This window comes from Macaca nemestrina, chromosome 10 (assembly GCF_043159975.1).
Source record: "Macaca nemestrina isolate mMacNem1 chromosome 10, mMacNem.hap1, whole genome shotgun sequence".
Taxonomy (NCBI): Eukaryota; Metazoa; Chordata; class Mammalia; order Primates; family Cercopithecidae; genus Macaca; species Macaca nemestrina.
The window spans coordinates 61,910,927-61,934,285 of record NC_092134.1 but is presented as its reverse complement, the minus strand read 5'-3'; the positions used below and the strand labels follow the sequence as shown (position 1 = coordinate 61,934,285).

General features: G+C 39.1%; 1 protein-coding gene across 2 annotated transcripts in view; it reads left to right on the top strand.

The window, feature by feature from the left end:
* The window catches only part of LOC105473374 (leucine rich repeat containing G protein-coupled receptor 5), a 147,861-nt gene that overhangs the window by 48,917 nt on the left and 75,585 nt on the right, over nt 1-23,359 (top strand). For both annotated transcript variants that reach the window (XM_011727160.3, XM_011727161.3), the window contains exon 2: nt 17,714-17,785. In XM_011727160.3, the coding sequence (XP_011725462.2) occupies nt 17,714-17,785 (72 nt within the window). The remainder of the gene's footprint in view (nt 1-17,713; nt 17,786-23,359) is intronic.

Here is a 23,359-nt window from a genome sequence, read left to right as displayed (position 1 = left end):
ACACTACTTTTAGTGATTTTTGTTTGTTTTGCTTTGTTTTGAGACAGGGTCTCACTCTGTCACTTAGGCTGGAGTGTAGTGGCATAATCATAGCTCACTGCAGCCTCAAACTCCTGGGCTCAAGCAATCCTCCCACCTCAGCCTCCCAAGTGGCTGGAGCTATAGGCCCATGCCACCACACCCAGCTCATTTTAAAATTATTTCTGTACGAGGTCTCACTTTGTTGCCCAGGCTCATCTCTAACTCTTGGCCTCAAGAGATCCTCCCACCTTAGCCTCTGAGGGATTGTGTTAGTCACTGCACCTGGCTGAATTTTCTAATGGTATGGTCAAGGATATCGTGGTCGTGTTTTGCTGTTGTATCTGTGTTATTATACGTAGAGGTCCAGTCTTCATAATCTGTGTCAAACCAAAGAGTTTGATTACAGAGGGAGTCTAGAATACTCCCTAGATAGAACACAATTCCATGAAGGTTTTCTATGCATAAGGATAAATTACCAGTAATAAAATCAACAGTAGTTATACACCATCCCTTTTTCTTTAATAGCTTCCTTCTAATTCCAAATTAGTCTATTATGAATATGAACTGACCTGCCAAGAGGTGGTTACCAAGCTTTTTTAGAAAGCCAGCTTCCTGAATTGCTCACCCAGGTATGTGTGGGAGCAAGTTTTAATATTAACTGTGGTTTTTCCTATTCATCCAGATGACTATATAGGCAGCAATTGCTTTGGTTAGTGAACTATACTTTGAACAATAGACTTTAGAGGATGTTCAGTTTGAGGAGTGGAAGTCCCCAACTAAGTAAGAATACAAGTTTGGACATTTTGTGTTAAATGTAAAACAAAAACGAGTCTTTAGCCAATGGAAAATAGTCAAATGAAGTCTTGTTTTGTGATCTTGGGGAAGCTGTCTACTGTGTGATGCCATCTACTTAAGTCACCTATAGGTTGACAAGCCCAAAAGTCTAAGGGAGGGTTTCTTTAGTTGAGAGACATGACCTAAGTTTCAAGACTTTGAAGTTTAACTGCAGTGTGAGTAGTAAGAAGAAATAGTATGGTCCCCGTCAATGAGGCTCAAGGGCAGTTTTTCTCGGGTGTAATTTTCAAAAGACTCAGTTTCCAGGTTCTAGGTCATGGAAGGCTTGATCATCAGCAGATGGGTTATGGAAAGCTTTCTTCACCTGGTGAAAATATACTTTGGCATAATGCATCAATGTTTTGCAGTATTGAGTTATATTAGCAAATAAGTCCAGGAGATACATGAGGCTCTATTTTCAAAGACACAGGACTCCTTTTTATAAGGGGCCAATTTGTAATTTCCCATTGGGGTTGATCTAATTGCCATTAAGGCCAGTGGTGAAACTTTTGGCCAAATTAATCCAATAAACTTTATTAATTTAGCTAATTTTAGTTTCAAGATGCCATTCATCCTTGTAACATTTTGAAAGGACTGAGGATGATAAGGGCAATGGTAATGCCATTGGCTTTGTAAAATCTTATTTAATTGTTTCATAACCTGTCCAGTAAAGTGAGTTCCCCTATCTCCGGAAATCTGTCCGGGGATGCCTACAGAAGAAAAATGATTTTAAATAAAATTTTTGTTACTGTTGTGACATCAGCTTTTCTACAAGGGAAAGCCTTAATCCATTCTAAAAACAGACACACTATCACAAGAATATATTGTTATCCCACTAAGGGTGGCAATTGAATGCAATCCATTTGTAGATATTTAAATGGCCCAGCAGGTGATGGAAATATACCACGTGAATCTTTAAGAGTCTTTCTGGGATTACTGGTTTGACAAGCCACACAATGGTTATACACCATTTCTGTTGTTTTAGAACAACCATCCCACCCGTACTTTTTAACAATTTGAACCATTTTATCCATACAATGATGAATAATGGAGTACAGGACTTTTAAGAGTGGCATTTTCAGGGCCTCAGGAAAGACTAGGCAGCTATCCAGGCTCTTGGCAAGTCCTCATTTAGCATTAAGTTTGCATCCTTTTAGACAACATTTTTGTTGTTCCAATTCAGGTGCACAGCATTGTTTATTGAACGAATGATCATAAGTAATTTGATTTGAGTTGACTTTATGGAGTTCATACAGATTGCATATTTTAACAATTTCAGTGCTAGTCAACTTGGTGTGAAAATCTGCTAATCCCTTCCATTAACATTTAGGTTTAGTTTTATGAATATGAGCTTCAGTTTTAATAATAGCAACCTATCAGGGCAGTAGAATAGCTGAAAGAAATTAATCTACCTATGACCTTTCTTGATGGGGTTTCCACTAGAAATGAGAAATACTCTTTGTTTCAATAACACTCCAAAATCATGGACCACTACAAAAGTGTATCTATTGTCTGTATAAATGTTAACTTAGGCCAGGCATGGTGGCTCACACCTGTAGTCCCAGCGCTTTGGGATACTGAGGTAGGAGGATCCTTTGAGCCCAGGACTTTGAGACCAGCCTGGGCAACATAGTGAGACCCCATCTCTACAGAAAAGAAAGAGAAGGAGAAGGAGAAGGAGAAGAAAATTAGCTAGGTCATGGAAAGGTCATCATCCTCCCACCTCAGCCTCCCAAGTAGCTGGGACTATAGGAATGGTGGCACATGCCTGCTGTCCCTGCTACTTAGGCTGAGGTGAGAGCATCACTTGAGCCCAGGATATTGAGGCTCTGGTGATCACAACACTATCCTCCAGCCTGGGCAACAGATTGAGAACCAGCCTGAAAACAAACAAACAACAAAAAAAAACATAAAAATCAAATAGTAACTTGTTTTTGGCTACATGACAAGCCCTAGTAAGAGAATATAATGTTGCAGGTTGTGCTAACTTAAACTGTGAAAGAGTTCCCTTTTCTGTTAGTTCATATTGAGTATATACCAAACAGCATATTCTGTTTGGTATCTCCTTTGTATATTTTTTGGCATAAGACCCATTAACAAAAAGTATTAATTCAGGATTATCTAACAGAATGTCCCATAAATCAATGTGAGGGGTCAATAGTTGTGATACCACACTCACACATTTATGGTTTTCTCCATCATTAGGAAGAGGTAGCGAAGTGACAGGGCTAAGCAGAGATTACAACATTCGAGATAGAGATTTGGAGGTTACAGGAGAAAGATGTCATAAGATGTTAGTCTGCTTGGGTCTGACTGGAATCTAATGAACTTATAACTGTATGTGGGACTCGTAGGTACAGTTTCATTTCCTGATACTAGGTCAGATGAGGTTTCTTCTAATGTAGCTGCTGCTGCCACTATTTTCAGACAACTTGAATATGCTCTGGCCACTAGATCTAACTGGAGACTCTAATAAGCAGTCACTGTCTTTCCCCTTGTTCCTGAGCCAGGACTCCCAAGGCCTGATCATCATGTCTGTAAACAAACAATGTAAAACATTTTGTATAATTCAGGAACCTTAAAGCTGAAGGCTGTTGTAAGGCCAGTTTTATCTGATGGGAAGTTTGTTCATGACTACCTTCCCATAGCAAAGACTTTGATATGGTTTGGCTGTGTCCCTACCCAAATCTCATCTTGAATTGTAGCTCCCACAATCCCCACATGTCATGAAAGGGACCTGGTAGGAGGTTAATTGAATGATGGGGGTTGGTTTTTCCAATGCTGTTCTCATGATAGTGAATAAGAGATCTGACGGTTTTATAAAGGGCAGTTCCCTTGCACATGCTCTGTTGCCTGCCACCATGTAAGACATGCTTTTGCTCCTCGTTTGCCTTTTGCTATGATTGTGAGGCCTTCTCAGCCATATGGAACTGTGAGTTCATTAAACCTCTTTATCTTTATAAATTACCCAGTCTTGGGTATTTCTTCAAAGCAGTGTGAAAATGAACTAATACAGACTTTAAGACAGATTTTTTGTAAGTTTATATAAGGGGGATGCCAACAGAAAAAGGTAGAGGACCCAAGTTTTATAGTATCCCCAAAGTACAAGGAATCCTTTTAATTATCTCTTAGTCACGAGTCTAGGGAAACCTTGGATTGACTTTTTTTTCAGGTGACAGGAAAATTCTCTTTTCAGTCAAATCATGTCTTAATAGACCTTTTTCTTTAGAGAATAAAGTTTTCCCATGGAGGCTTTATGTCCCTTGTAAGGTAATGGTTGTAAGAAAGAAGTTGAATCTATGACGGAGTTTTATTTGGTAGAAGAACATAACTATAAATTATCTACATGTTAAATACAGTAGAATTTCTAGGAAATTGTGAGATTGACAGGTCTTGGTGTAATGCCTGAAAAAAATAACATGAGGCATCAGTGGACCCCTGTGGCATTACAGTCCAGGTGTATTGCTGGTTTTTCCAAATAAAGGCGAACAAGTATTGGCTCTTCTTATCAAGTGGAATGCTAAAGAAGACAGAGCAGAGATCTATCACTGTGAATCATTTGGCAGCTGTAGGCACACTAGATAACAAAGTGTTGGGATTTGGAACTACAGGAAATTTTGGAATTATAATTTTATTTGTTGCACACAAGTCTTGAACAAATCTCCAACCTCATCCATTAGCTCTTTTAGCTAACAGAATTAGAGTATTATAGAGACTAGTACAAGAAATTACAAGTATTTGTTTTATCAACTCCTCTACAATTGGTGAAAGTTCTTGGATTGCCTCTAACTTTAGAGGTAAATGGAGAAATTTAGGCAATGGCTTAGAATGGTCTAGTTGGATATTTATAGGTTCGGGACTTGCAATTTTTTTCTGTCAGTGGAGGAGGCAGCCCACAGATATTGGGGAACTCCGGAAAGCTTGGAGTTGGTATAAGTTTGGCTTTCAATGTTATCAACCCCCACTTGTAAGAACAAAGCAGTTTAGGTTCAGGAGGATCAGAGACTTCTAGGGTTATTTCTCCTTCTGAAGAGAGCTTTATGTGTCTTCTCAGGTTAGAAAGCAAATCTCATCCCAATACCTTTACTGGAGAGGTGTCACATAGTAAAAAGGTATGCTTCTCTGAAACTAGTTCAGCATTTCAGCTGGTTTAGTCATAGGAATTCTCTGAACTAGATTTGAAACCCCCACCACAGAAATATATTTTTACTCCAATATATTTGTTGGTTTATTAGGATGGGGTTTAAAGTCGATAAGGTGGTTCCATTATCCACCAACACTGTGTATACATGACTCCCCATTGATCTTGATCTGAGTTTCCTTAAAAACATAAGGGTGTTATAGGAAGTAACTTACCAGAGAATCCCTCAGAACCCCATTCATGTTAATTATTGTCTTGAGAGTCAAAGCGTTGGGAATTTTCTCTAACAGAGGAAGTTAGAGACTAATACTAGAGTGGACAACCTTTTTTTCCAATGGCCTGACTGTTTCTAATGATGGCAGACATCTTAAGGTACACAGTTTCTTTGTTCAGGACCTCTTGATTTTGAGTTATGATATGAATGAAGAGGCCCTCTTGGACTTTGTCCCTGTAGCTGTTGCAGCTGTAAACATAGAAGCCTTTGATATTTTTTCTTTCAGTGTTTCACCTTTTTCTTGTTCTAAAGTTCTCCAAAAATGTTCAACCATGATGACTAATTCAGCTGTATCAGTAACTTCCCATCCAATCTTTCATTTTTTAATCAGGTCACCAAGCTTTGGTCAGAGTCCATGGATGAATAAGGCTGTAGGAGCTATTTTAGTTTCAGCAGGAAATTTTCCCTGCTGTATTTTAAGACCAGAATATTTAACAAATCTAGCTTGTAATCAGAAACTAATTTCTTTCTTTTTCTTTGTATACATAGTTGAATAATGGACCAATCTTTTGTGGGAAGACAATAGGGATTATTTCCAGCAGTTTTTCAGCTGTTTTTCTGGCATCATTTTTACCATCCCTAGAAGTAACTATTGAAGAGTCAGCAGTCCTTTCCTCAGGCTTATCCCATCCTGCTCTTTTTATCCATTTGTGTACATCTCTGTGTCTTAATATTATGTATATAAACTGATATAAATCAGGAAATCCAGGGTCATAGACTCCTATGAGGATTCTCAATTCCTCAGAACATTTTTGTGGATTTTCTTTGCAATTTGGAAAATATTTTGCTATGGCTCTTGAGTTCAGTTTTTGACCAAGGAGTAAAATTATTTATAAGAACCAAACCTGGGTATTCTGAGGGCCTAACTTTATGAGGCATTTACTTAACTTCCTTTCTCTCTTTGTTCTCCAGATAAAAACGTAATTCAGCAAAAGGATTAGTAGGTTTAGGAGAAAGAGATGGTTTCACAAAGGAATTTGTGGATTTAGAATAATTAGGTAGAGAATGAAGGCAGGAAAAAAAGTCACATCAGTTACTACATAATTTCCTTACTTTTGCCCTCAATTTATTGCTTAAGCTTTTCAGTTGTCTTATTTATTTTAGTAAATAAGCTTGCTTTTTTTTTTTTTTTTTGGAGACAGGGTCATGCTCTGTCACCTAAGCTGGAGTACAGTGGTGCCATCACAACTCACTGAAGCGTTGACCTTCTAGGCTCAAGTGATCCTCCCATCTCAGCCTATTGAGTGGCTGAGACCACAGGCATGGGCCAGCTAATTTTTTTTTTTTTTTTTTTTTTTTTTGGAGAGACTAGGTCTCACTATGTTGCCCAGGCTGGTCTTGAACTCCTAGGCTCAAGCAATCCTCCCACTTAGGCCTCCCAAAGAGTTGAGATTACAGGCATGAACCACTGAGCCTGGCTTTAGTACAGAGTCTTTTAGAGAGGCAATTTTGGATCAGCTAGTTCTTTGTAAGCCTCTGTATACCAATCAAAAACTGCGTACCATTGTTTCTGCAGTATTTAGGATCCATTCTTTTCCATTATGTCCCATAAATGAACAATTTTGTCTATATTAAAATTTCCCGATTGCGGCCACTACAACTTCTAATTATTTCTTGTAGGCATACCCATTTTTCTAGAAAGGCACAAGTTTGGGGTCTATAATTTCTAAATATAAAATTTGATGGCGTTCCCAGTAAAGAAGTCCCAGACTCCTTAGATATTGACAAACCCATAATATCCTGTCTTTTTAAAATTCTATCTACCTGAGGCTTCCAACTACAAACTCAGTCTAGTTCCTATTGAATACCCAGTTTAACCTCCAGATCCCAATCTGGATTCCAGATCTATTCTGTGCACTAGTGCACTAGACTGGACCCAGTCTAGTTTATGTCAAGCACTCAGATTTGATCTCTGGGTCCAAAAGGGAATAAAATGATTCAGATAAACTTGGAGCACTCAGGATGCAAATTGTGGAGCTTGAAATATGAGAGGGACTTAACCAGGACCTCCAGATGCAGTGAGAAAGCAGTGAGCTCCATGGACTCAGCAGGTACCTTTTGCCTGGTCTCTTGATACACCCAGTGGCATGGTCCAAGGGTGGGTGGGGTGTCTCCGTTGAATCCCACTTCTGACACCAAACATAAAGAAAATCTAAAGCACAGTAGAATTTTAGAGTTTATTTGCGTAAGAAGTAATTCATGAGTTAGTGAACACCAGACCAACAGAGGTTTTGCATTCCAATGCAGAACATCAGAGGCAAGCATTTATGGGAGATGCAAAAGTAAAACAAAGAAATCTGATTGACTTACAGTTATCTTTTTGGGGGGGTACTTTTTTGGGAAGTTCTTAGTCACATAATTATATCTTAGTTGGCTGCTTCTGATTAACTAGAGTTAAGTTTAATTTCTGTTCAACATAAGCATTTACCAGAAATGACCCCAGTTAAGTTTAGCTTATATCTGCAGTGTGACCCCAGTCAGGTTCCACCTATATTTGCAATTTAAGCTAGATGAAGGTTACTTTTAAGCCCTAACTGGTTTTATTTGCTCAGAAAGTTTTCAGGCCTGGTCTCCATTTTAATTTTTCTTTAATATTTCTCATAACAATTTTCTGAAGTAGATACTATTATCTCTATTTCACAGATGATGCAGATGAGGGAACTGAGGTACAAAGATGTTAAATAATTTGCTCAAGGTTACTTAGCTCAGAAATATCAAGGCCAGGACTCAAACTAAGGCAAAATATCTACAGAATACACACTTTCAACTATTACACTATTAACTCTTTCAAAAGAATTCCTTTGAAACCCGAGGAGAAATAATATTAGAAAAAGAGAGTAATATTAGAAAAAGAAAGTTTACCAGCCTTTTCCTTACAAATCAGTGTATAGTTTCACTTGTTACAGCAAGTATGTTTTACTTCTAATTCAAAGGTCATCAAATAAGATAAAATGTTCTGCTGGCACTTTGCAGAAAAGGGTATCCTGATGGTCAAAGTCAGATGAAAGGATGCTCAGCTCTATGAAACATGAGGAAAATGCAAATTATAACCACAATGTGATATCGCTGTACATGCCAAAATAACTAAAATAAAAAAGAGAAAAAGGACAGGCACGGTGGCTCACGCCTGTAATTTTGGGAGGCTGAGGCTGGCAGATCACAAGGTCAGGAGATCGAGACCATCCTGGCTAACATGGTGAAACCCAGTCTCTATCAAAAACACAAAAAATTAGCTGGGCGTGGTGGCACGTGCCTGTGATACCAGCTACTTGGGAGGCTGAGGCAGGAGAATGGCATGAAACTGGGAGGCAGAGGTTGCAGTAAGCTGAGATCACGCCACTGCACTCCAGTCTGGGCAACAGAGAGAGACTCCGTCTCAACAAAGAGAGAGAGAGAGAAAAAAAAAATGATACCAATTTTGGTGACAACAAATGGAAACTATTGGATATGAAATAATTGATATTCTTATAGACTACTTGCGGGAGTATAAATTGATATAACCACTTTAGAAAACTATGTGGCAGTATCTATTAAAGCAGACATATGCATATACCAATACCCAGCAGTTCTACTCCTAGATATGTACCTAATACGTACACTTATGAATGTTCAATAAATTTGTATAAGAATATAGCAGTACTGTTCATAACAGTCATAAACTGAAAACAATCCAAATCTCCATCAACAGTTGAGTGGGTACATAAATTGTGGTGTAATGATAAAATGAAACACTATATTGCATTAAGAAGGAATAAAGGGCCGGGTGCGGTGGCTCACGCCTGTAATCCCAGCACTTTGGGAGGCCGAGGCAGGCGGATCACGAGGTCAGGAGATAAGAGACCATCCTGGCTAATACAGTGAAACCCCATCTCTACTAAAAATACAAAAAAACTAGCCGGGCGTGGTGGCGGGCGCCTGTAGTCCCAGCTACTCGGAGGCTGAGGCAAGAGAATGGCGTGAACCCGGGAGGCGGAGCTTGCAGTGAGCCGAGGGCGACAAAGCCAGACTCCGTCTCAAAAAAAAAAAAAAAAAAGAAGGAATAAAGGATTGCTAGGTGCAACATAAGGATAAATCTAACCAATATAATGAGTGAAGAAGCTAGACACAAAAATGTCTATAAGTGATTACATTTATAGAAAGATTAAAAACAAGCAAAACTAATGTAAAGTGTTAGATGTCAGCAGAACGGTTACTTTTGGTGAGGAGCAGTGAATAGAAGGGAACATGAGGGGGTTCTGAGGTGATGTCAATATTCTATTTATTGATTTGTGCTAGTTCATAAGGTGTGTTCATATTGTGAAAATTCATCAGGGGCCAGGCGCGGTGGCATGCCTGTAATTCCAGTACTTTGGGAGGCCAAGGTGGGAGAATCAACTGAGCCAAGGAGTTCAAGACCAGCCTGGGCAACACAGTGAGACCTCATCTCTACAAAAATAAATAAATAAATAAATAAATAGCCAAGTATGGTAGTGCAAACCTGTGGTTCCAGCTACTCGGGAGGCTGAGGTGGGAGGAAAACTTGGACCCTGGAGGTTGAGGCTGCAGTAAGCCATGATCATGCCAGTGCACTACAGCCTGGGTGACAGAGTTAAACCTTGGTTGAAAGAAGAAAGAAAGAGAGAAAGAGAGGAAGTGAGGAAGTGAGGAAGGGAGGAAAGGAGGAAGAAGGAAGGAAGGAAGGAAGGAAGGAAGGAAGGAAGGAAGGAAGGAAGGAAGGAAGGAAGGAAGGAAGGAAGGAAGGAAGGAAGGAAGGAAGGAGGAAGGAAAATTTATCAGGTTGGACACAGAATTTATGCATTTTCCTGTATATGTTATACTCAATAAAAAAATATTCTTAAGGATACAGTGTTTTGGAGTTAAAAATAATAACATTTTTAAGGTACCTGGAAATAATACTATTCATACTATAATAAAATGCTACTCAAGCCTGCATCTTGCCTTTCGAGATTCACAAGAAGTATATTATCTCAGGCCGGGCGCGGTGGCTCACGCCTGTAATCCCAGCACTTTGGGAGGCCGAGGCGGGCGGATCACAAGGTCAGGAGATCGAGACCACGGTGAAACCCCGTCTCTACTAAAAATACAAAAAATTAGCCGGGCGCGGTTGTGGGCGCCTGTAGACCCAGCTACTCGGGAGGCTGAGGCAGGAGAATGGCGTGAACCCAGGAGGCGGAGCTTGCAGTGAGCCGAGATCGCGCCACTGCACTCCGGCCTGGGCGACAGAGCGAGACTCCGTCTCAAAAAAAAAACAAAACAAAACAAAAAACAAACAAACAAAAAAAGAAGTATATTATCTCTAGAAGTATATTTGAAAAGTGATCGATTAAAAAGTGCTGGAATGGCTCCAGCCTGGATCCATTGTTATCAAAGGTATCTGGCAGAGAGCTAAATGCCACTGGATCTCCAAAGACAAATTTAAAATGATTGTACTTAGAAGAAATAGGAATTACACTGTGCTGCTAAAGAAGTAAATATTTGTCTTCCACTGTGGTGAGATTAAAGAAAGAGCATCGATTTTTTTGTTTGTTTGTTTCCTTAATTTTTTAAAATAGTAACACTATAAGAAAGGGCTTCCTTATTCACTGATTCAAATACCAAATCTCAACTAAGGCTGAATTTTAAGATGATGAACAAAGTATCTACTTTAGTCATCTCCCTCACAACAAATCCATAGAAATGATAGGAAAGATACTTTAGAATAAGAACGAGAAGAAGGAGAAAAGAAGGGGGGAGCAGAAGGAAAAAGAGGAGGAGAAGCAGCAGTTAGTAGCACTTGGGCATGGGGGTAGAAGGGCACCTTTCAATGAATGAGAATCTTTGAGGAATCCCTAGGAAAGGAAACAAATAGGATCAACTGAAGAGGGAAGCTTAATTACAAGCAAAAACAAACATTGTGAAAGGTGAGCAAAACACAAAGAGAGTTTGCTCCCAAGAGCATTTTATTTCAGAACAGTTCTATACCTCATGCTCTTAGAGGCAGTATAGCCATTTGTCCAGGCTGCTACAACAAATTAGCATAAACTGGGTGGTTTAAACAACAAAAACATATATCTCACAGTTCTAGAGGCTGGGAAGTCCAAGATTAAGGTACCAGCAGATCCAGTGTCCTCTGGGGGTCAGCTCCCTCAGTTTTCAGTTGGCCAACTTCACACTGTATCCTTAACATGGTTCTATAGTGTAGTTGTTAGCACGTCTGCTTCACACACATTGTATCCTTAAATGGCAGACAGCGGAGCTCTCTCATGTCTCTTATAAGGACACTAATCTCATCATGGGGGCTCCCCTTTCATCACCTAATTACCTCCCAAAGGCACCATCTCCAAATATTACCACCTTAGGGATTCAGGGTTTAGCATATGAATTTGGGGGAACACAAACATTCAGTCCATAGCACACAGTAATGTGCTGTAGTATGCTAAAGGGGAAGGGATCCATAAGGAAGGCTAATAAGGAGGAAGGTATAGGTGTGGTAAGCAGGGGACAAAGAATATCGTTGGTGGTCCAAAGAATCCCAGTTATTTCCATGAAGTAAGAGGACAGGTGCCCCATGAGCATGATGGGGGTGGTCATTGATGAAGAGGTTCAAGGCAGCAGTTCCCATGGGAGTAAGCTGAGCAACAGCAAAGCACAGAATTGGGCACTGGTGTTACAAACACACAAAGACCATGAATTTATAGTCACAGATCTGCACATTTATGAGGTTTTTTTTTTGTTTTTTTGTTTTTTTTCTGGTAGCACTCAGTATCCTGGGATAATAACAGAGAAGATAAAGGAATTGTGGTGTTTTTCCAGAGCTGAGGTTTTTCCAGGAAAGTAAAACAAAAGACAGGGGCTAGGGAGTTGAGAGTGTTGGTGACATGGTGATCCAGGAGATCAACAGCCTAGGTTTTGGGGCTAAGATGAGTTTTGATACAGGAAGTATCAAAGGACTGGAGGTTGAAATAGAGAACAATGAAGATGGAAAGATAAGAGGTTGTGTCAGAATGACAAGGGTCTGTTGAACTAGATCTTGAATGGCCTCGGAAGAGACATGGGGGAGTGGTAATTTGGAAATGGAGAGGATAATGCATTCCAGGGAAGAGAACCACACGTGTAAAGACACATGCAAAGGGAAACGGTAAGAATTTCCATGTAACTAGATCACACATTGCATGGAGGAAAGTGGCATGAGATCAAGATGGAAACCCACATTAAGCCAGATTTTGAAGAGCCTATGGAGTTTGGGCGTCATTTCCTCCCAGAGGCAGGAGCCAGCAGTTCTCAGATAGCACTGTGCTGTATGGCTACGGTTGGACAGGTTGTATCATGCACAGAGGCTCCTTCATGGGGTCTAAACTCCAGGCTGAGCTCTGCTTGCCAAGCCATTCACCCTGCTTGCTCTGTAGCTGTTACCTCAGGAGGAAGAGGATATTTTCTTTAATTCTTCAACCCCTCAGGAGAGGGAGTCCTCTTTTAATTCATCTACCTGAGGGGCTGCCTTTCTTTTTGGCTAGCAGTGGCTCTGTGTAGAGTGATGAGCAGACAGACTTCTCAGGGTGACTGCTCTGGCCATGGTGTAGAAGATGACCCAGAATGAGGAGACACAGTAAACATGGAGAGCAGAACGGTTTTCAGCAGTACTGCCTTTGGCCTAACTAAAGGCAGCCAAGAAGAAAGAAGAGGGTCCAGATCCAGCGAACTCTGTAGTGCAATTAACACCGGGGGCTTATGGACATAGGATGGTGGGAAAGGGAAAAGTTAAAGATGACTCAGATATATTCTCCACTGTGTTCCTAGAATAAAACCTGACCACGTTAATGCTCATTTAACATCTGTCAAATGAAAAAGAAATAGAGCTGCAAGTAACAAAAACATTTTTAAGGGAAAGATACTGTCTGCTGGGATGCAACCCATAGGAACTCATAAGAAACAGTACCTTTCATCATCGTAAGCTTCCTCAATTTCAAGTGAGTTGCAGAAGTCAGAGAACTGGCCTGAAAATTTAGGGTTACTCCAGGCAGTTGTTTTCAGTCCTGGCTGAGCATTCGAATCACCCGAAAAGCTTTTAAAAACTCCAGTGCCCACAGTGGATCAATTAACTCCAAAATCCTGGGGATAGAACCTAGATATCAGCATTTTTTAAGACAGAGGCTCACTCTGTTGCCCAGACTGAAATACAGTGGTGGGATCATGGCTCACTGCAGCCTCAACCTCCCAGGCTCAGGTGATCCTCCCACCTCAGCCTCCTAAGTAGCTGGGACTACAGGAACACACCACCACATCTAGCTCATTTTTTTTTTCTTTTTTCTTTTTTGTAGAGACAAGGTCTCCCTATATTGCCCAGACTGGTCTCAAACTCTTGACCTTAAGCAATCTTCCCACCTCAGCCTCCCAAAGTGCTGGGATTACAGGTGTGAGCCACTGTGCCAGTCCAGACATCAACATTTTTTAAAGCTCCTGGGGTGGTTCCTATATATAACAACTGCTCTCATGGAATTTGCAATCTCTATTCTAGATTTCTAGATGTGATCAGTAGTATAGCATAGATAAGAGGTGGATCAGAGACAGAGCAGAATGGTTTAAGTTATTTGACCATCTTGTCACAGCAGAAATCAATCATCCATTTCTTACAAAATCCTTTTACATAGTGACCACTTCTTCAAAATTAATTTCTACATCTTGACAAAACATCAAGAAATTCATTATGTGGCTTCATTGATTTTTATGAAACTGAATCATGGGCAAGATGTGTTTTAAAAAAAACAGAGCATTTTAAAATAATAACTTAAAGTGTAAATAATGCACAGGCTTGGAAATTATTTTAAGACCTCTCATTTTCTGCTAAGGTTATATGTGTACCAGGAGTCAAAAAGACCAAATGCTATAGAAAAATAAAAGGAACAGTTTAAAAATAATTTGAGGGTCAGAATGAAGATATTTTGCAAAAATTAGAAAGGCGGTACACAAAAATAAAGAAAGCAAAAGCAAAACAAAACCAAAAACCCTAAGGTCTAGACCTAGATTCTAGGCCTGGGCTTTCCCCCTAAATATTGCACTGAAACTTAGAGGCCACCTCACCTCACTGAGCCTCATTTTCCTCATCTATAATGAGCATTCTCACCTGGTGAGTTTCAGTCCTCTCTAGCAGCCAAACATTCTCTGATTCTATCATTGTTAAGTCAAAGATGAGCAGGCTAAAAGTAATTTAAGCCTCACCATTCTTGATATGAAGGCAAGAGGAGCATCACTTGCCAAAGAGAAGGACTCACCCCAAGCCACTGCTGTTTTAACTGATCCACAACAGATAAGAATTTCAGAGTAAAGTCTGGAAACTTTTGTAGTTATTTAACTATTTCTGTTAAATCACATAATAAAATATTGAGTCTTGTATTTTGTATATCTTTGTATTTTTATTTCACCTTTTTAGTAATCAGTTTTTATTATAGTTTATAGTAGTGTAAGTCCACAGCGAATTAGAAATTTTAAAAATTTCATCTTTCACCATGTTTGGAATACACTAAGCTGGAGAACCATAATTACATTTTAACATCAATGCAAAAGTGCACATAGAAGGGAAAAGAGTAAATGCAGGCAAATTAATTTTTACCTTGCCCATTTTGAATTTTATTTTAGAGGCCTATTTCATTTGGTCTTAGATCATTGCTATTAAAAGTTATTTTCGGCCGGGCGCGGTGGCTCAAGCTTGTAATCCCAGCACTTTGGGAGGCTGAGATGGGCGGATCACAAGGTCAGGAGATCGAGACCATCCTGGCTAACACGGTGAAACCCCGTCTCTACTAAAAAAAAATACAAAAAACTAGGCAGGCGAGGTGGCGGGCGCCTATAGTGCCAGCTACTCGGGAGGCTGAGGCAGGAGAATGGCATGAACCCGGGAGGCGCAGCTTGCAGTGAGCTGAGATCCGGCCACTGCACTCCAGCCTGGGCGACAGAGTGAGACTCCATCTCAAAAAAAAAAAAAAGTTATTTCTGCTACAAGTTTATATAAACTGCTAGAGGCTTTTTAAAAGAAAACAGCCTGTATTAGAAAACAGGTGGTAAGGGGTTGGTTGGAGACGGAGTTTCGCTCTTGCTGCCCAGGCTGGAGTGCAATGGTACAACCTCAGCTCACTGCAACCTCTGCCTCCTGGGTTCAAGTGATTCTCTTGCCTCAGCCTCCCAAGTAGCTTAGGATTACAGGTGCCCCCCACCATGCCCAGCTAATTTTTGTATTTTTAGTAGAGATGGGGTCTCACCATGTTAGCCAGGCTGGTCTCAAACTCCTGACCTCAGGTGATCCACCTGCCTCAGCCTCCCAAAGTGCTGGGATTATATGCATGAGCCACCATGCCCAGCCAAGTACTTTCCTTTTTGAGAAAATAATTAAGTCACCCCCCTCTGATCGGAAATGGCTAATCATAGGGTTTCAAGCTATTCATATAGAGACACCCTTGTTTAAAAATAAGGAAGGCTGCATAATGAGGTTGGTTTTCCCAAGATTATGCAGCTAGTGAATGGGAAAGTCTAAGGTCCCACCCAAGAGGCTCTTCTCAGGCTTGCCTGAACTTTCTCTGCTGCCCTAGTGTCCTCCGCAAATAAGAAGTGTTCAGCTGGGAACCAGAGAGTGAATGCTTACATAAGCCTCACTTCCAAGTACTTGAAATAGGGTAACAAATATTAAAAATAATGTGGAGTGCTTATGAATCACCTTAATATGTAAATGACCATGTTCTATTTAGAGCTTTCTGCAGATAGACAAGATCAACATTTGTTCTAAAGTGATTTCCACATCACATAGAAAAATATGAGAGAAAATCTATGCTCTCCACACCATATGTCTTGATGTCAAGACTGGTTTGATCTGTGTTACCAATAGACATGGCCCAAAATCAAACCACTTTGATCCTTTTAGGAAATAAGTAGGATATCAAATTTTAAAAAGTGAATATTCCTGAGAAATATCAAGTCTTTGCAGAGATTCTATAATCAATGTGAGGAATCCAGAAACTGCATTGATCAGTTTAAAACATGCCTGTTCAGTGAACTTAGTGACTGTGCTATTTCACAGGAATATTTGGGAAAAAAATGAAATTGTTTATCAATTACTTGACTTCTTTATCTAGACAATGCCAGAAAAATCCAGACTTCTGAGTATGGACAATACAAAAATTTGTAGTCTATACTTATGGCATTGTCTAGTTTTAGCTTAAGAACATATCATTTACTTGGCTTCCTTATTTATTGTTCACTAACAGATAATAAAATTAATAGCAATTTCGGGGTGGTACCATACTCTGAAACAATTAATAAAATATTTTATCTTCTTTGCACATTATTGTGACTTTTTAAAGGCGAAGAGTGAATGATTCCTCAATTCTTAGCGTCACTGATGTAAAGTCAATATTTGATTAAGGAACCAAAATGTTGCGAATGGAATCAGCTGATTAGGTGCAATGCATGTGTCCACTTTAATAAAAGCAATAATTCAGGTTGAAAAGAACTTCATGATCTTTTCTCAAGATAAATTTTAATGCAGGCCTGGTCTGAGAATACAATGCCATAAGTTCTGAATCTTCAGGTTCGTGCAACAAGTCATTTCTTAAGTGACCTTTAGCTGACTACATAAAATCTGAGTTGGTCTTGATTAGAATCTGTCCAGCTGTCAGTCTTTTGGCCTCTGAGATACAGAGGGCATATACCCATGATGCTGTGGGGCTATGTAAGAGACAGTAAAGGAATAGGAGGGGGGGGAAGAATAAAATGTAATTACATGGAGTTTCGTTTAAAACAAAAATTGATTGAGTTCTGCCTAAAGTGGCTTGTTGTTTCCTGTGCCAGGAACTACTGTGCAGGCCCAGCAGGAAGTGTGCTACAGAGCGGGATCACCTTACACCCTCGTTTTATGGTTCATTTCACTTATTTAATGCAATCTGAGAACCTGCAAAAGGAACATGTTAGAAGGAGGGAATAGGCTTTTTGTCTTGTTTTGTTGTTGTTGTTGTTTTTAAGTTTCTTTGAATCAAAACATTTGTTTTTACAAGGTGCTTGAAGTCCCAGAGAAAAACAGGACTTCTAGAGTTGCGTGATGAAGACATTTCTCTTTGTCACACAATTTAAAGCAAGACACAAAGTTGAGTTATGTCTAGAGTTGAGTTATGTCTGTTTCCTTTGCTGTCCACTCACATAATTTTAAACATAAAGAATAACAACTATGCCCATGAATGGCCTAAATCATTTTGGATTTCATGTAAGTTCCTCCTATGGTCTCTAATTTGATAGAGAGCCCATGATGTTGCCGGGAATGTTGGAGAAAAGGAATATATTTAAGATGTAGAATAGCGATTCATTTGTCAAGCAGAGGAATGAGTTCATTTTACTGTATTGTTTGGAAATGTGTGAATTGAACAGCTGGATTTCCTTGTGGTGGCATTCGCTGCTCCTCACACGCTGTCTATTTTCCCCTCCAGAGACCTCAGTATGAACAACATCAGTCAGCTGCTCCCGAATCCCCTGCCCAGCCTCCGGTTCCTGGAGGAGTTGTAAGTATCACTGTAGTCTTGATGCATCCAGTCAACACTGGGCACATTCTTGTGTTTGTCTCTCATACTTACTGTGGGAACCAGATAAAACAAGGCAGAAAACCTGTCAGCACCAACAGTTTCAAAACATGAGGAAACACTTAGTTGGGAGGGGGCAAAAATAGAATTGCTTATGATTCTGGAAATCAACTTATGAAAGAGTTTACCATAAGGCTACAACTTTCTAAGGTGAGACTGAGCCAAACAAATTAAAATTTTAAAACAAAGCCTGTTTAAAAGAACTGGATAGCTCTTTGGAAATAGTTAAGCAGCAGGATATTAAAAGTTTGAATACTGGTTCATGTTTATTAAAATCGCAAGTAAAGCTATAATCAAAACCAAAAACTGCTGCTTGGTTCGGCTTGTGACGGGGAGAATTGAGTCCACATTTGTATAGCACCAAAACTTCTTGTCCTAATCACTTTTAATTACTATTTCCCTACTTTTAAATGTAGCTTCCCCCAAGGCTTCAGTAGAAAAATGTGAAATCCACAGAAGATTTAAAACTGGGCTCTTCCAAACACTAAAAATAAAAACTAAAAAAGGAGGAAGCTAAAATTAGTTAATGATGCACAGAGGAATTTTGATTAAGTCTAGTAACCACTTTTCACAAGATGAAAAAGAACTGTATAAATCAAAAATCTGCATTTAAAAATTCACTTGACCCTCTTACACTTTTGAATGATGGGGATAAGGAGGGGATACCCCATCACAGCCCTGGTGTAGAACGTTTGGCACCATCAGTTGAGTCAGTCCTCTGACTGTTGATTAAAGGAATTGTTTAGGTAACGACCTCTTCTGAAAATATTTTCTTTATAAATCCTGAAGTCAGAGTCTAATTTGGGGGGTAATTTAAATTATTAATGCACCCCAGAATCCACCATGGGAGGTGGAAAGAATGTTTCATCATAACCAAATGACACTACATTAATCATTTTCTCAAGAGAATAAGAGGATAACATATTGAAATTTCTCCCCTCTGGAGTTTTATCTATATTTATTGTTGACGGCATTATGTTTTATGAAATGCTATTGTTTTACTACTGAAATCAGTTGCATGTGATCAAATTGATATCAAGGGTTATGGTAGGGAATCTTAGATTTCCAGATTGTACAGCAAGTTTTTATCATTCAGGGAATGGATTTTCACTCTAGGTCCTGGCCTTTTTTTTTTTTTTTTTTTTTCCATCTTCTCTTTTGTCTCAGGACATTTCCATCGCTAGGATTTAACCTTCATAGGAGCTGGAACAATGTCTGTCTTAGTCATGGCTGGTACATAATAAATAATCTGTAAATTTTTAATGAATGAACTAATGAGAAAGCAAAATATGTAAAAGGAGTTTCTTATACATGTTAACTGCCTAAGAAAAAAGTAACAGATTTTCATTGACATTAGTCAACACTTTTAAACATTATTTTAAATAATTTCCAAACATCAGAATTTAAAAAAATTATATCTGTCTTGTTCTCTCTATACTGCCACAATTAATATACAATAGTTAGCCCTGCTTACCCACCATATTTCTAAGGTATGCCCTTCCTAACCTTTTCCCTTTAATTCCCTTATAATATCCTATGGCAAAATGCTTCCCTTCTCCCCCAACACACACCTCAGCTTTAGACCACAAGCTGAATCAATAAATAATTCACTTCCCCAAGGACTTTGTTTAATAGATTTCCTCCTTCAGTGGCCCAACTCATTCAAAATAACTCCTCTTTCTTCATGAGGTGAATATTAATTCTGTTGCAAGGCCAGCTTTTAAAAAGATAGTTGAAAAAAAATCACAAAAAAAGCAATGGTGTTTGGGGAGAGAACTACCGTTTGAAAATGCTACTACTAATACTTTTCTGCATTGTCTTATTTTTATCTCTCTGGAAACTTCATCAAGTATCTTGACCATAGAATCACAGAATTTCAGAAATAAAGGAGACACTTTAGAGACTATTCATTCCATTGCCTCATTCTGTTCTGGAATTCTTTCTGCTAAGCCGGCTGACTTGCTGAATTTAAAATCAAGACTGCTTTTCCATATATAATTCTGTGCTGCACCTAACTGATGTCTTAAAGACATCGTTATTCATTTAGCGGCAAAAGAAGTTAGTATTTACAAAACCTGGAAAAATGATCAACTCTTCTTGATTTATTCCTTTGTTCCCAAAGCTAAATTTAGGGGTTTGGGGAGGTTCTATGATTTTTTGTTTAAAACAAAAAATCCTTTAACAGAACATTTTTATTATGCTGTTGATTGTTTCTGGTAGACATATGCTTAAGTCTATATTCTCTTTTAGGCTATATGATATTCAAAAATATAATATAAGTGTAATAACAACAATAATAGCTTACTCTGTGCCAATCACTGTTGAAAGTGCTTTACACACATCATTTCAGTGAATTATAACTCCATAAAGGTAGATATTATTATTCCCAGTTAACAGATAAGAAAACTTAAATACACAGAAAATAAGGAACTTGCCCAACATAATGGAGTTGGTATGTATCAGAGCTAAGATTCAAACCTAGGTCAAAGCTAAGATTCAAAATAACTTTCAAAGCCATGCTTAGAAAGCGGAGGGAGGTTTGGAATTGTGCATGGTTTATTTGTGCTTTTCTTTTCTCCAGTAGCACCTAGCACTGTGATTTCACAGTAGTTTGCATAGTGGAATACTTTTAAATGCTCTCTAAACTGAGTTGTGTAATGATCAGTGTGTATATACATGTCTGTGCATGTGTCTGGGAATGAGAAAAAAAGCAATAAAGAGCTGTCTTCCCAGAAGGAAGAGATTGGATATTCAGGTTATTAATCTATGACTATTATATACTATCTATGAAAAAAGTATCATCAGAACTTTCAGGTGTAGAATTTCACCAATCTAGCATTGTTCAATAGGTCCAAAAGAGTCTTAGATTGTATTTTGTACATGTAAGTACATATACTTAAGCACCATGTTTATATAGCATATATTTTACTTGAACTAATAAACAACCACCCATACAGCTAGATAGAGATGTTAACTCTCTGTCTCTCTTTCTGTGTGTGTGTGTGTGTGTGTGTGTGTGTGTGTGTGTGTGTGTGTTATGACAATTAGGACACTGTATGAAAGTGTTAAGTCTTTCATTCAGCTTATTCAGCTCATTTTTGTGTTTTATCTCTTTATACATTAAATATGAAACTGCCGCTGATACTATCAATAATATTAAGAACCCCCCCCCACCATAAAACTCAGTCTTTAAAAATCACTATCAACCGGGCGCGGTGGTTCACGCCTATAATCCCAGCACTTTGGGAGGCCGAGGCGGGCGGATCACAAGGTCAGGAGATTGAGACCATCCTGGCCAACATGGTGAAACCCACCTCTACTAAAATACAAAAAAAAAAAAAATTAGCTGGGTGTAGTGGCAGGCACCTGTAGTCCCAGTTACTCAGGAGGCTGAGGCAGGGGAATCGCTTGAACCCAGGAGGCGAAGCTTGCAGTGAGCCAAGATTGGGCCATTGCACTCCAGTCTGGCATCAGAGCAAGACTCTGTCTGAAAAAATAAAAAATAAAAATAAATCACTATTAATAAAGCTACATTACCACTCTTCCCCTTAGCTCTAATTACCTGATACATCATTTCCCTCATTTAATTCCTTTAACTATATTATAAACTGTGTAGATAGCCCTGGTTCACCTCTCATCCATGGCTAAGCCTTAACAAAAGTGTCACAGTTCAAAATCCTGTAAGAATCAATAAAGCGCTAGAGGTATCCACTGACTTAATGTTTAAAAATGCACGTAACTCAGCCGGGTGCGGTGGCTCACACCTGTAATCCCAGCACTTTGGGAGACTGAGGTGGGTGGATCACGAGGTCAAGAGATCGAGACCATCCTGACCAATATGGTGAAACCCCATCTCTACTAAAAATACAAACATTAGCTGGGCGTTGTGGCGCACACCTGTAGTTCCAGCTACTCAGGAGGCTGAGGCAGTAGAATCGCTTGAACCTGGGAGACAGAGATTGCAGTGAGCCAAGATGGTGCCACTGCACTCCAGCCTGGTGATAAAGTGAGACTCAGTCTCAAAAAAAAAAAAAAAAAAGCATCGTAACTCTTGATTGAATGACGAATTACAGAAAGTATTTAAGAAGAACAGCTATCACAGAAAATTGTCTTCCTCTCTCCTTCCTGACAGTCTAGAAAACTTGTTACCTACGCCACAAGTTTTTGACACATTTCAGTCTTATTTTATTTTGTATTTGTTTAGTTTAGTTTTGTTTTGCTTTGTTTTGTTTTGTTTTTGTGACTCTACAAGGTGACCAGATATGCACAGGCCAGTTGTCCTTCTGGTGGCAATGTGCCCGTGCATAGAGAAGGGGAGTCTTTTGCAAAAAAGAAAGAAAGAAAAGCAGGTCTAAATTAGGGAAGCTGTGCTGCATAGAAAGAAGAGCACAGAATCTAGATCCAGAAGCCCAGGATTCCCATCCTGGCTCTGCCACTTACTAGCTGATAATCCACTTAATGCTCACTAAGCCTCAGAAGAGAATGGTGCTGCCTGCCTTTTAAGGTGTTTCCAAGAATCAAATGAAAGGATGATGAAAGAATGTTGGTAAACTATATTCTGTATATAGAGTTGTATTAGGAAAATGAAAACACCTTCCAAAAGATTTTAACCCCCTATGTTCTTATTTCATGAGCCTGATTTTGCAGGAATCTCAGGGATCCTGGACTTGAAAAACTGTTTCCAATTCTGAGCTTTAATGGATATAGGCAACGATTGCAGATAGTTCTTTACTATTTTAATAACCTGAGAAATCATTGTATTTCCTTCCAACAGTATCTCTCCTCCTATTTACTCAGTTCTAGGAACTTCCGTTAACGCTTGCTATGTGGACAAATAAAAGATCCTACATTTGATCCATCAGAATGTGGTAGAGATGTTAGGAGCTAATAGCAGATGGTGACTATTGCTGGCATCTACAAGTTACATTAAACTTAGCTTGGCAGTCTGACTAAATAAGGAGGGGGGAACGAATTGTTACCATTTAAAATTGTCCAAGTTAAAAGCCTTTATTTCCAAGTAGCATTTTAAAAAATCTTCCCAGATTCTAGTGCTATTGGAATCAAATACTCGATTTAGAAAAGAAACATGAGAAGCTCTAGGGAGGTCTGTTTTTAAGTTACTATTGTTCCCTGGAACTGTTTGCTCATATTATGGTTGGACATGAAGAATCTCTACATAAATAGTAGATATCTATTATTACAGATGAAATTTGTAATGAGAGATCACTAAACTTTCTGAAAGCATAATCTAGGCTTGTTACTTCTACTTCCCCAGCATGTTACTGAAAATAGCGTCTGTATAGCTGTCCTGCCTGTCTTTTGAGATTTTTTTTTTTTTTACTGAGGATTAAATGAAACAATGATCAAAGAACTTTGGTAAACTATAATCCACATATTGAGTTGTGTTCATAAAATGAAAACGCCTTCATGCCCATGAATAATCTTCAGGCCCTTGGCCTTCTCACAGTGATCGTCTCCTGACTTCATAGATCTGAC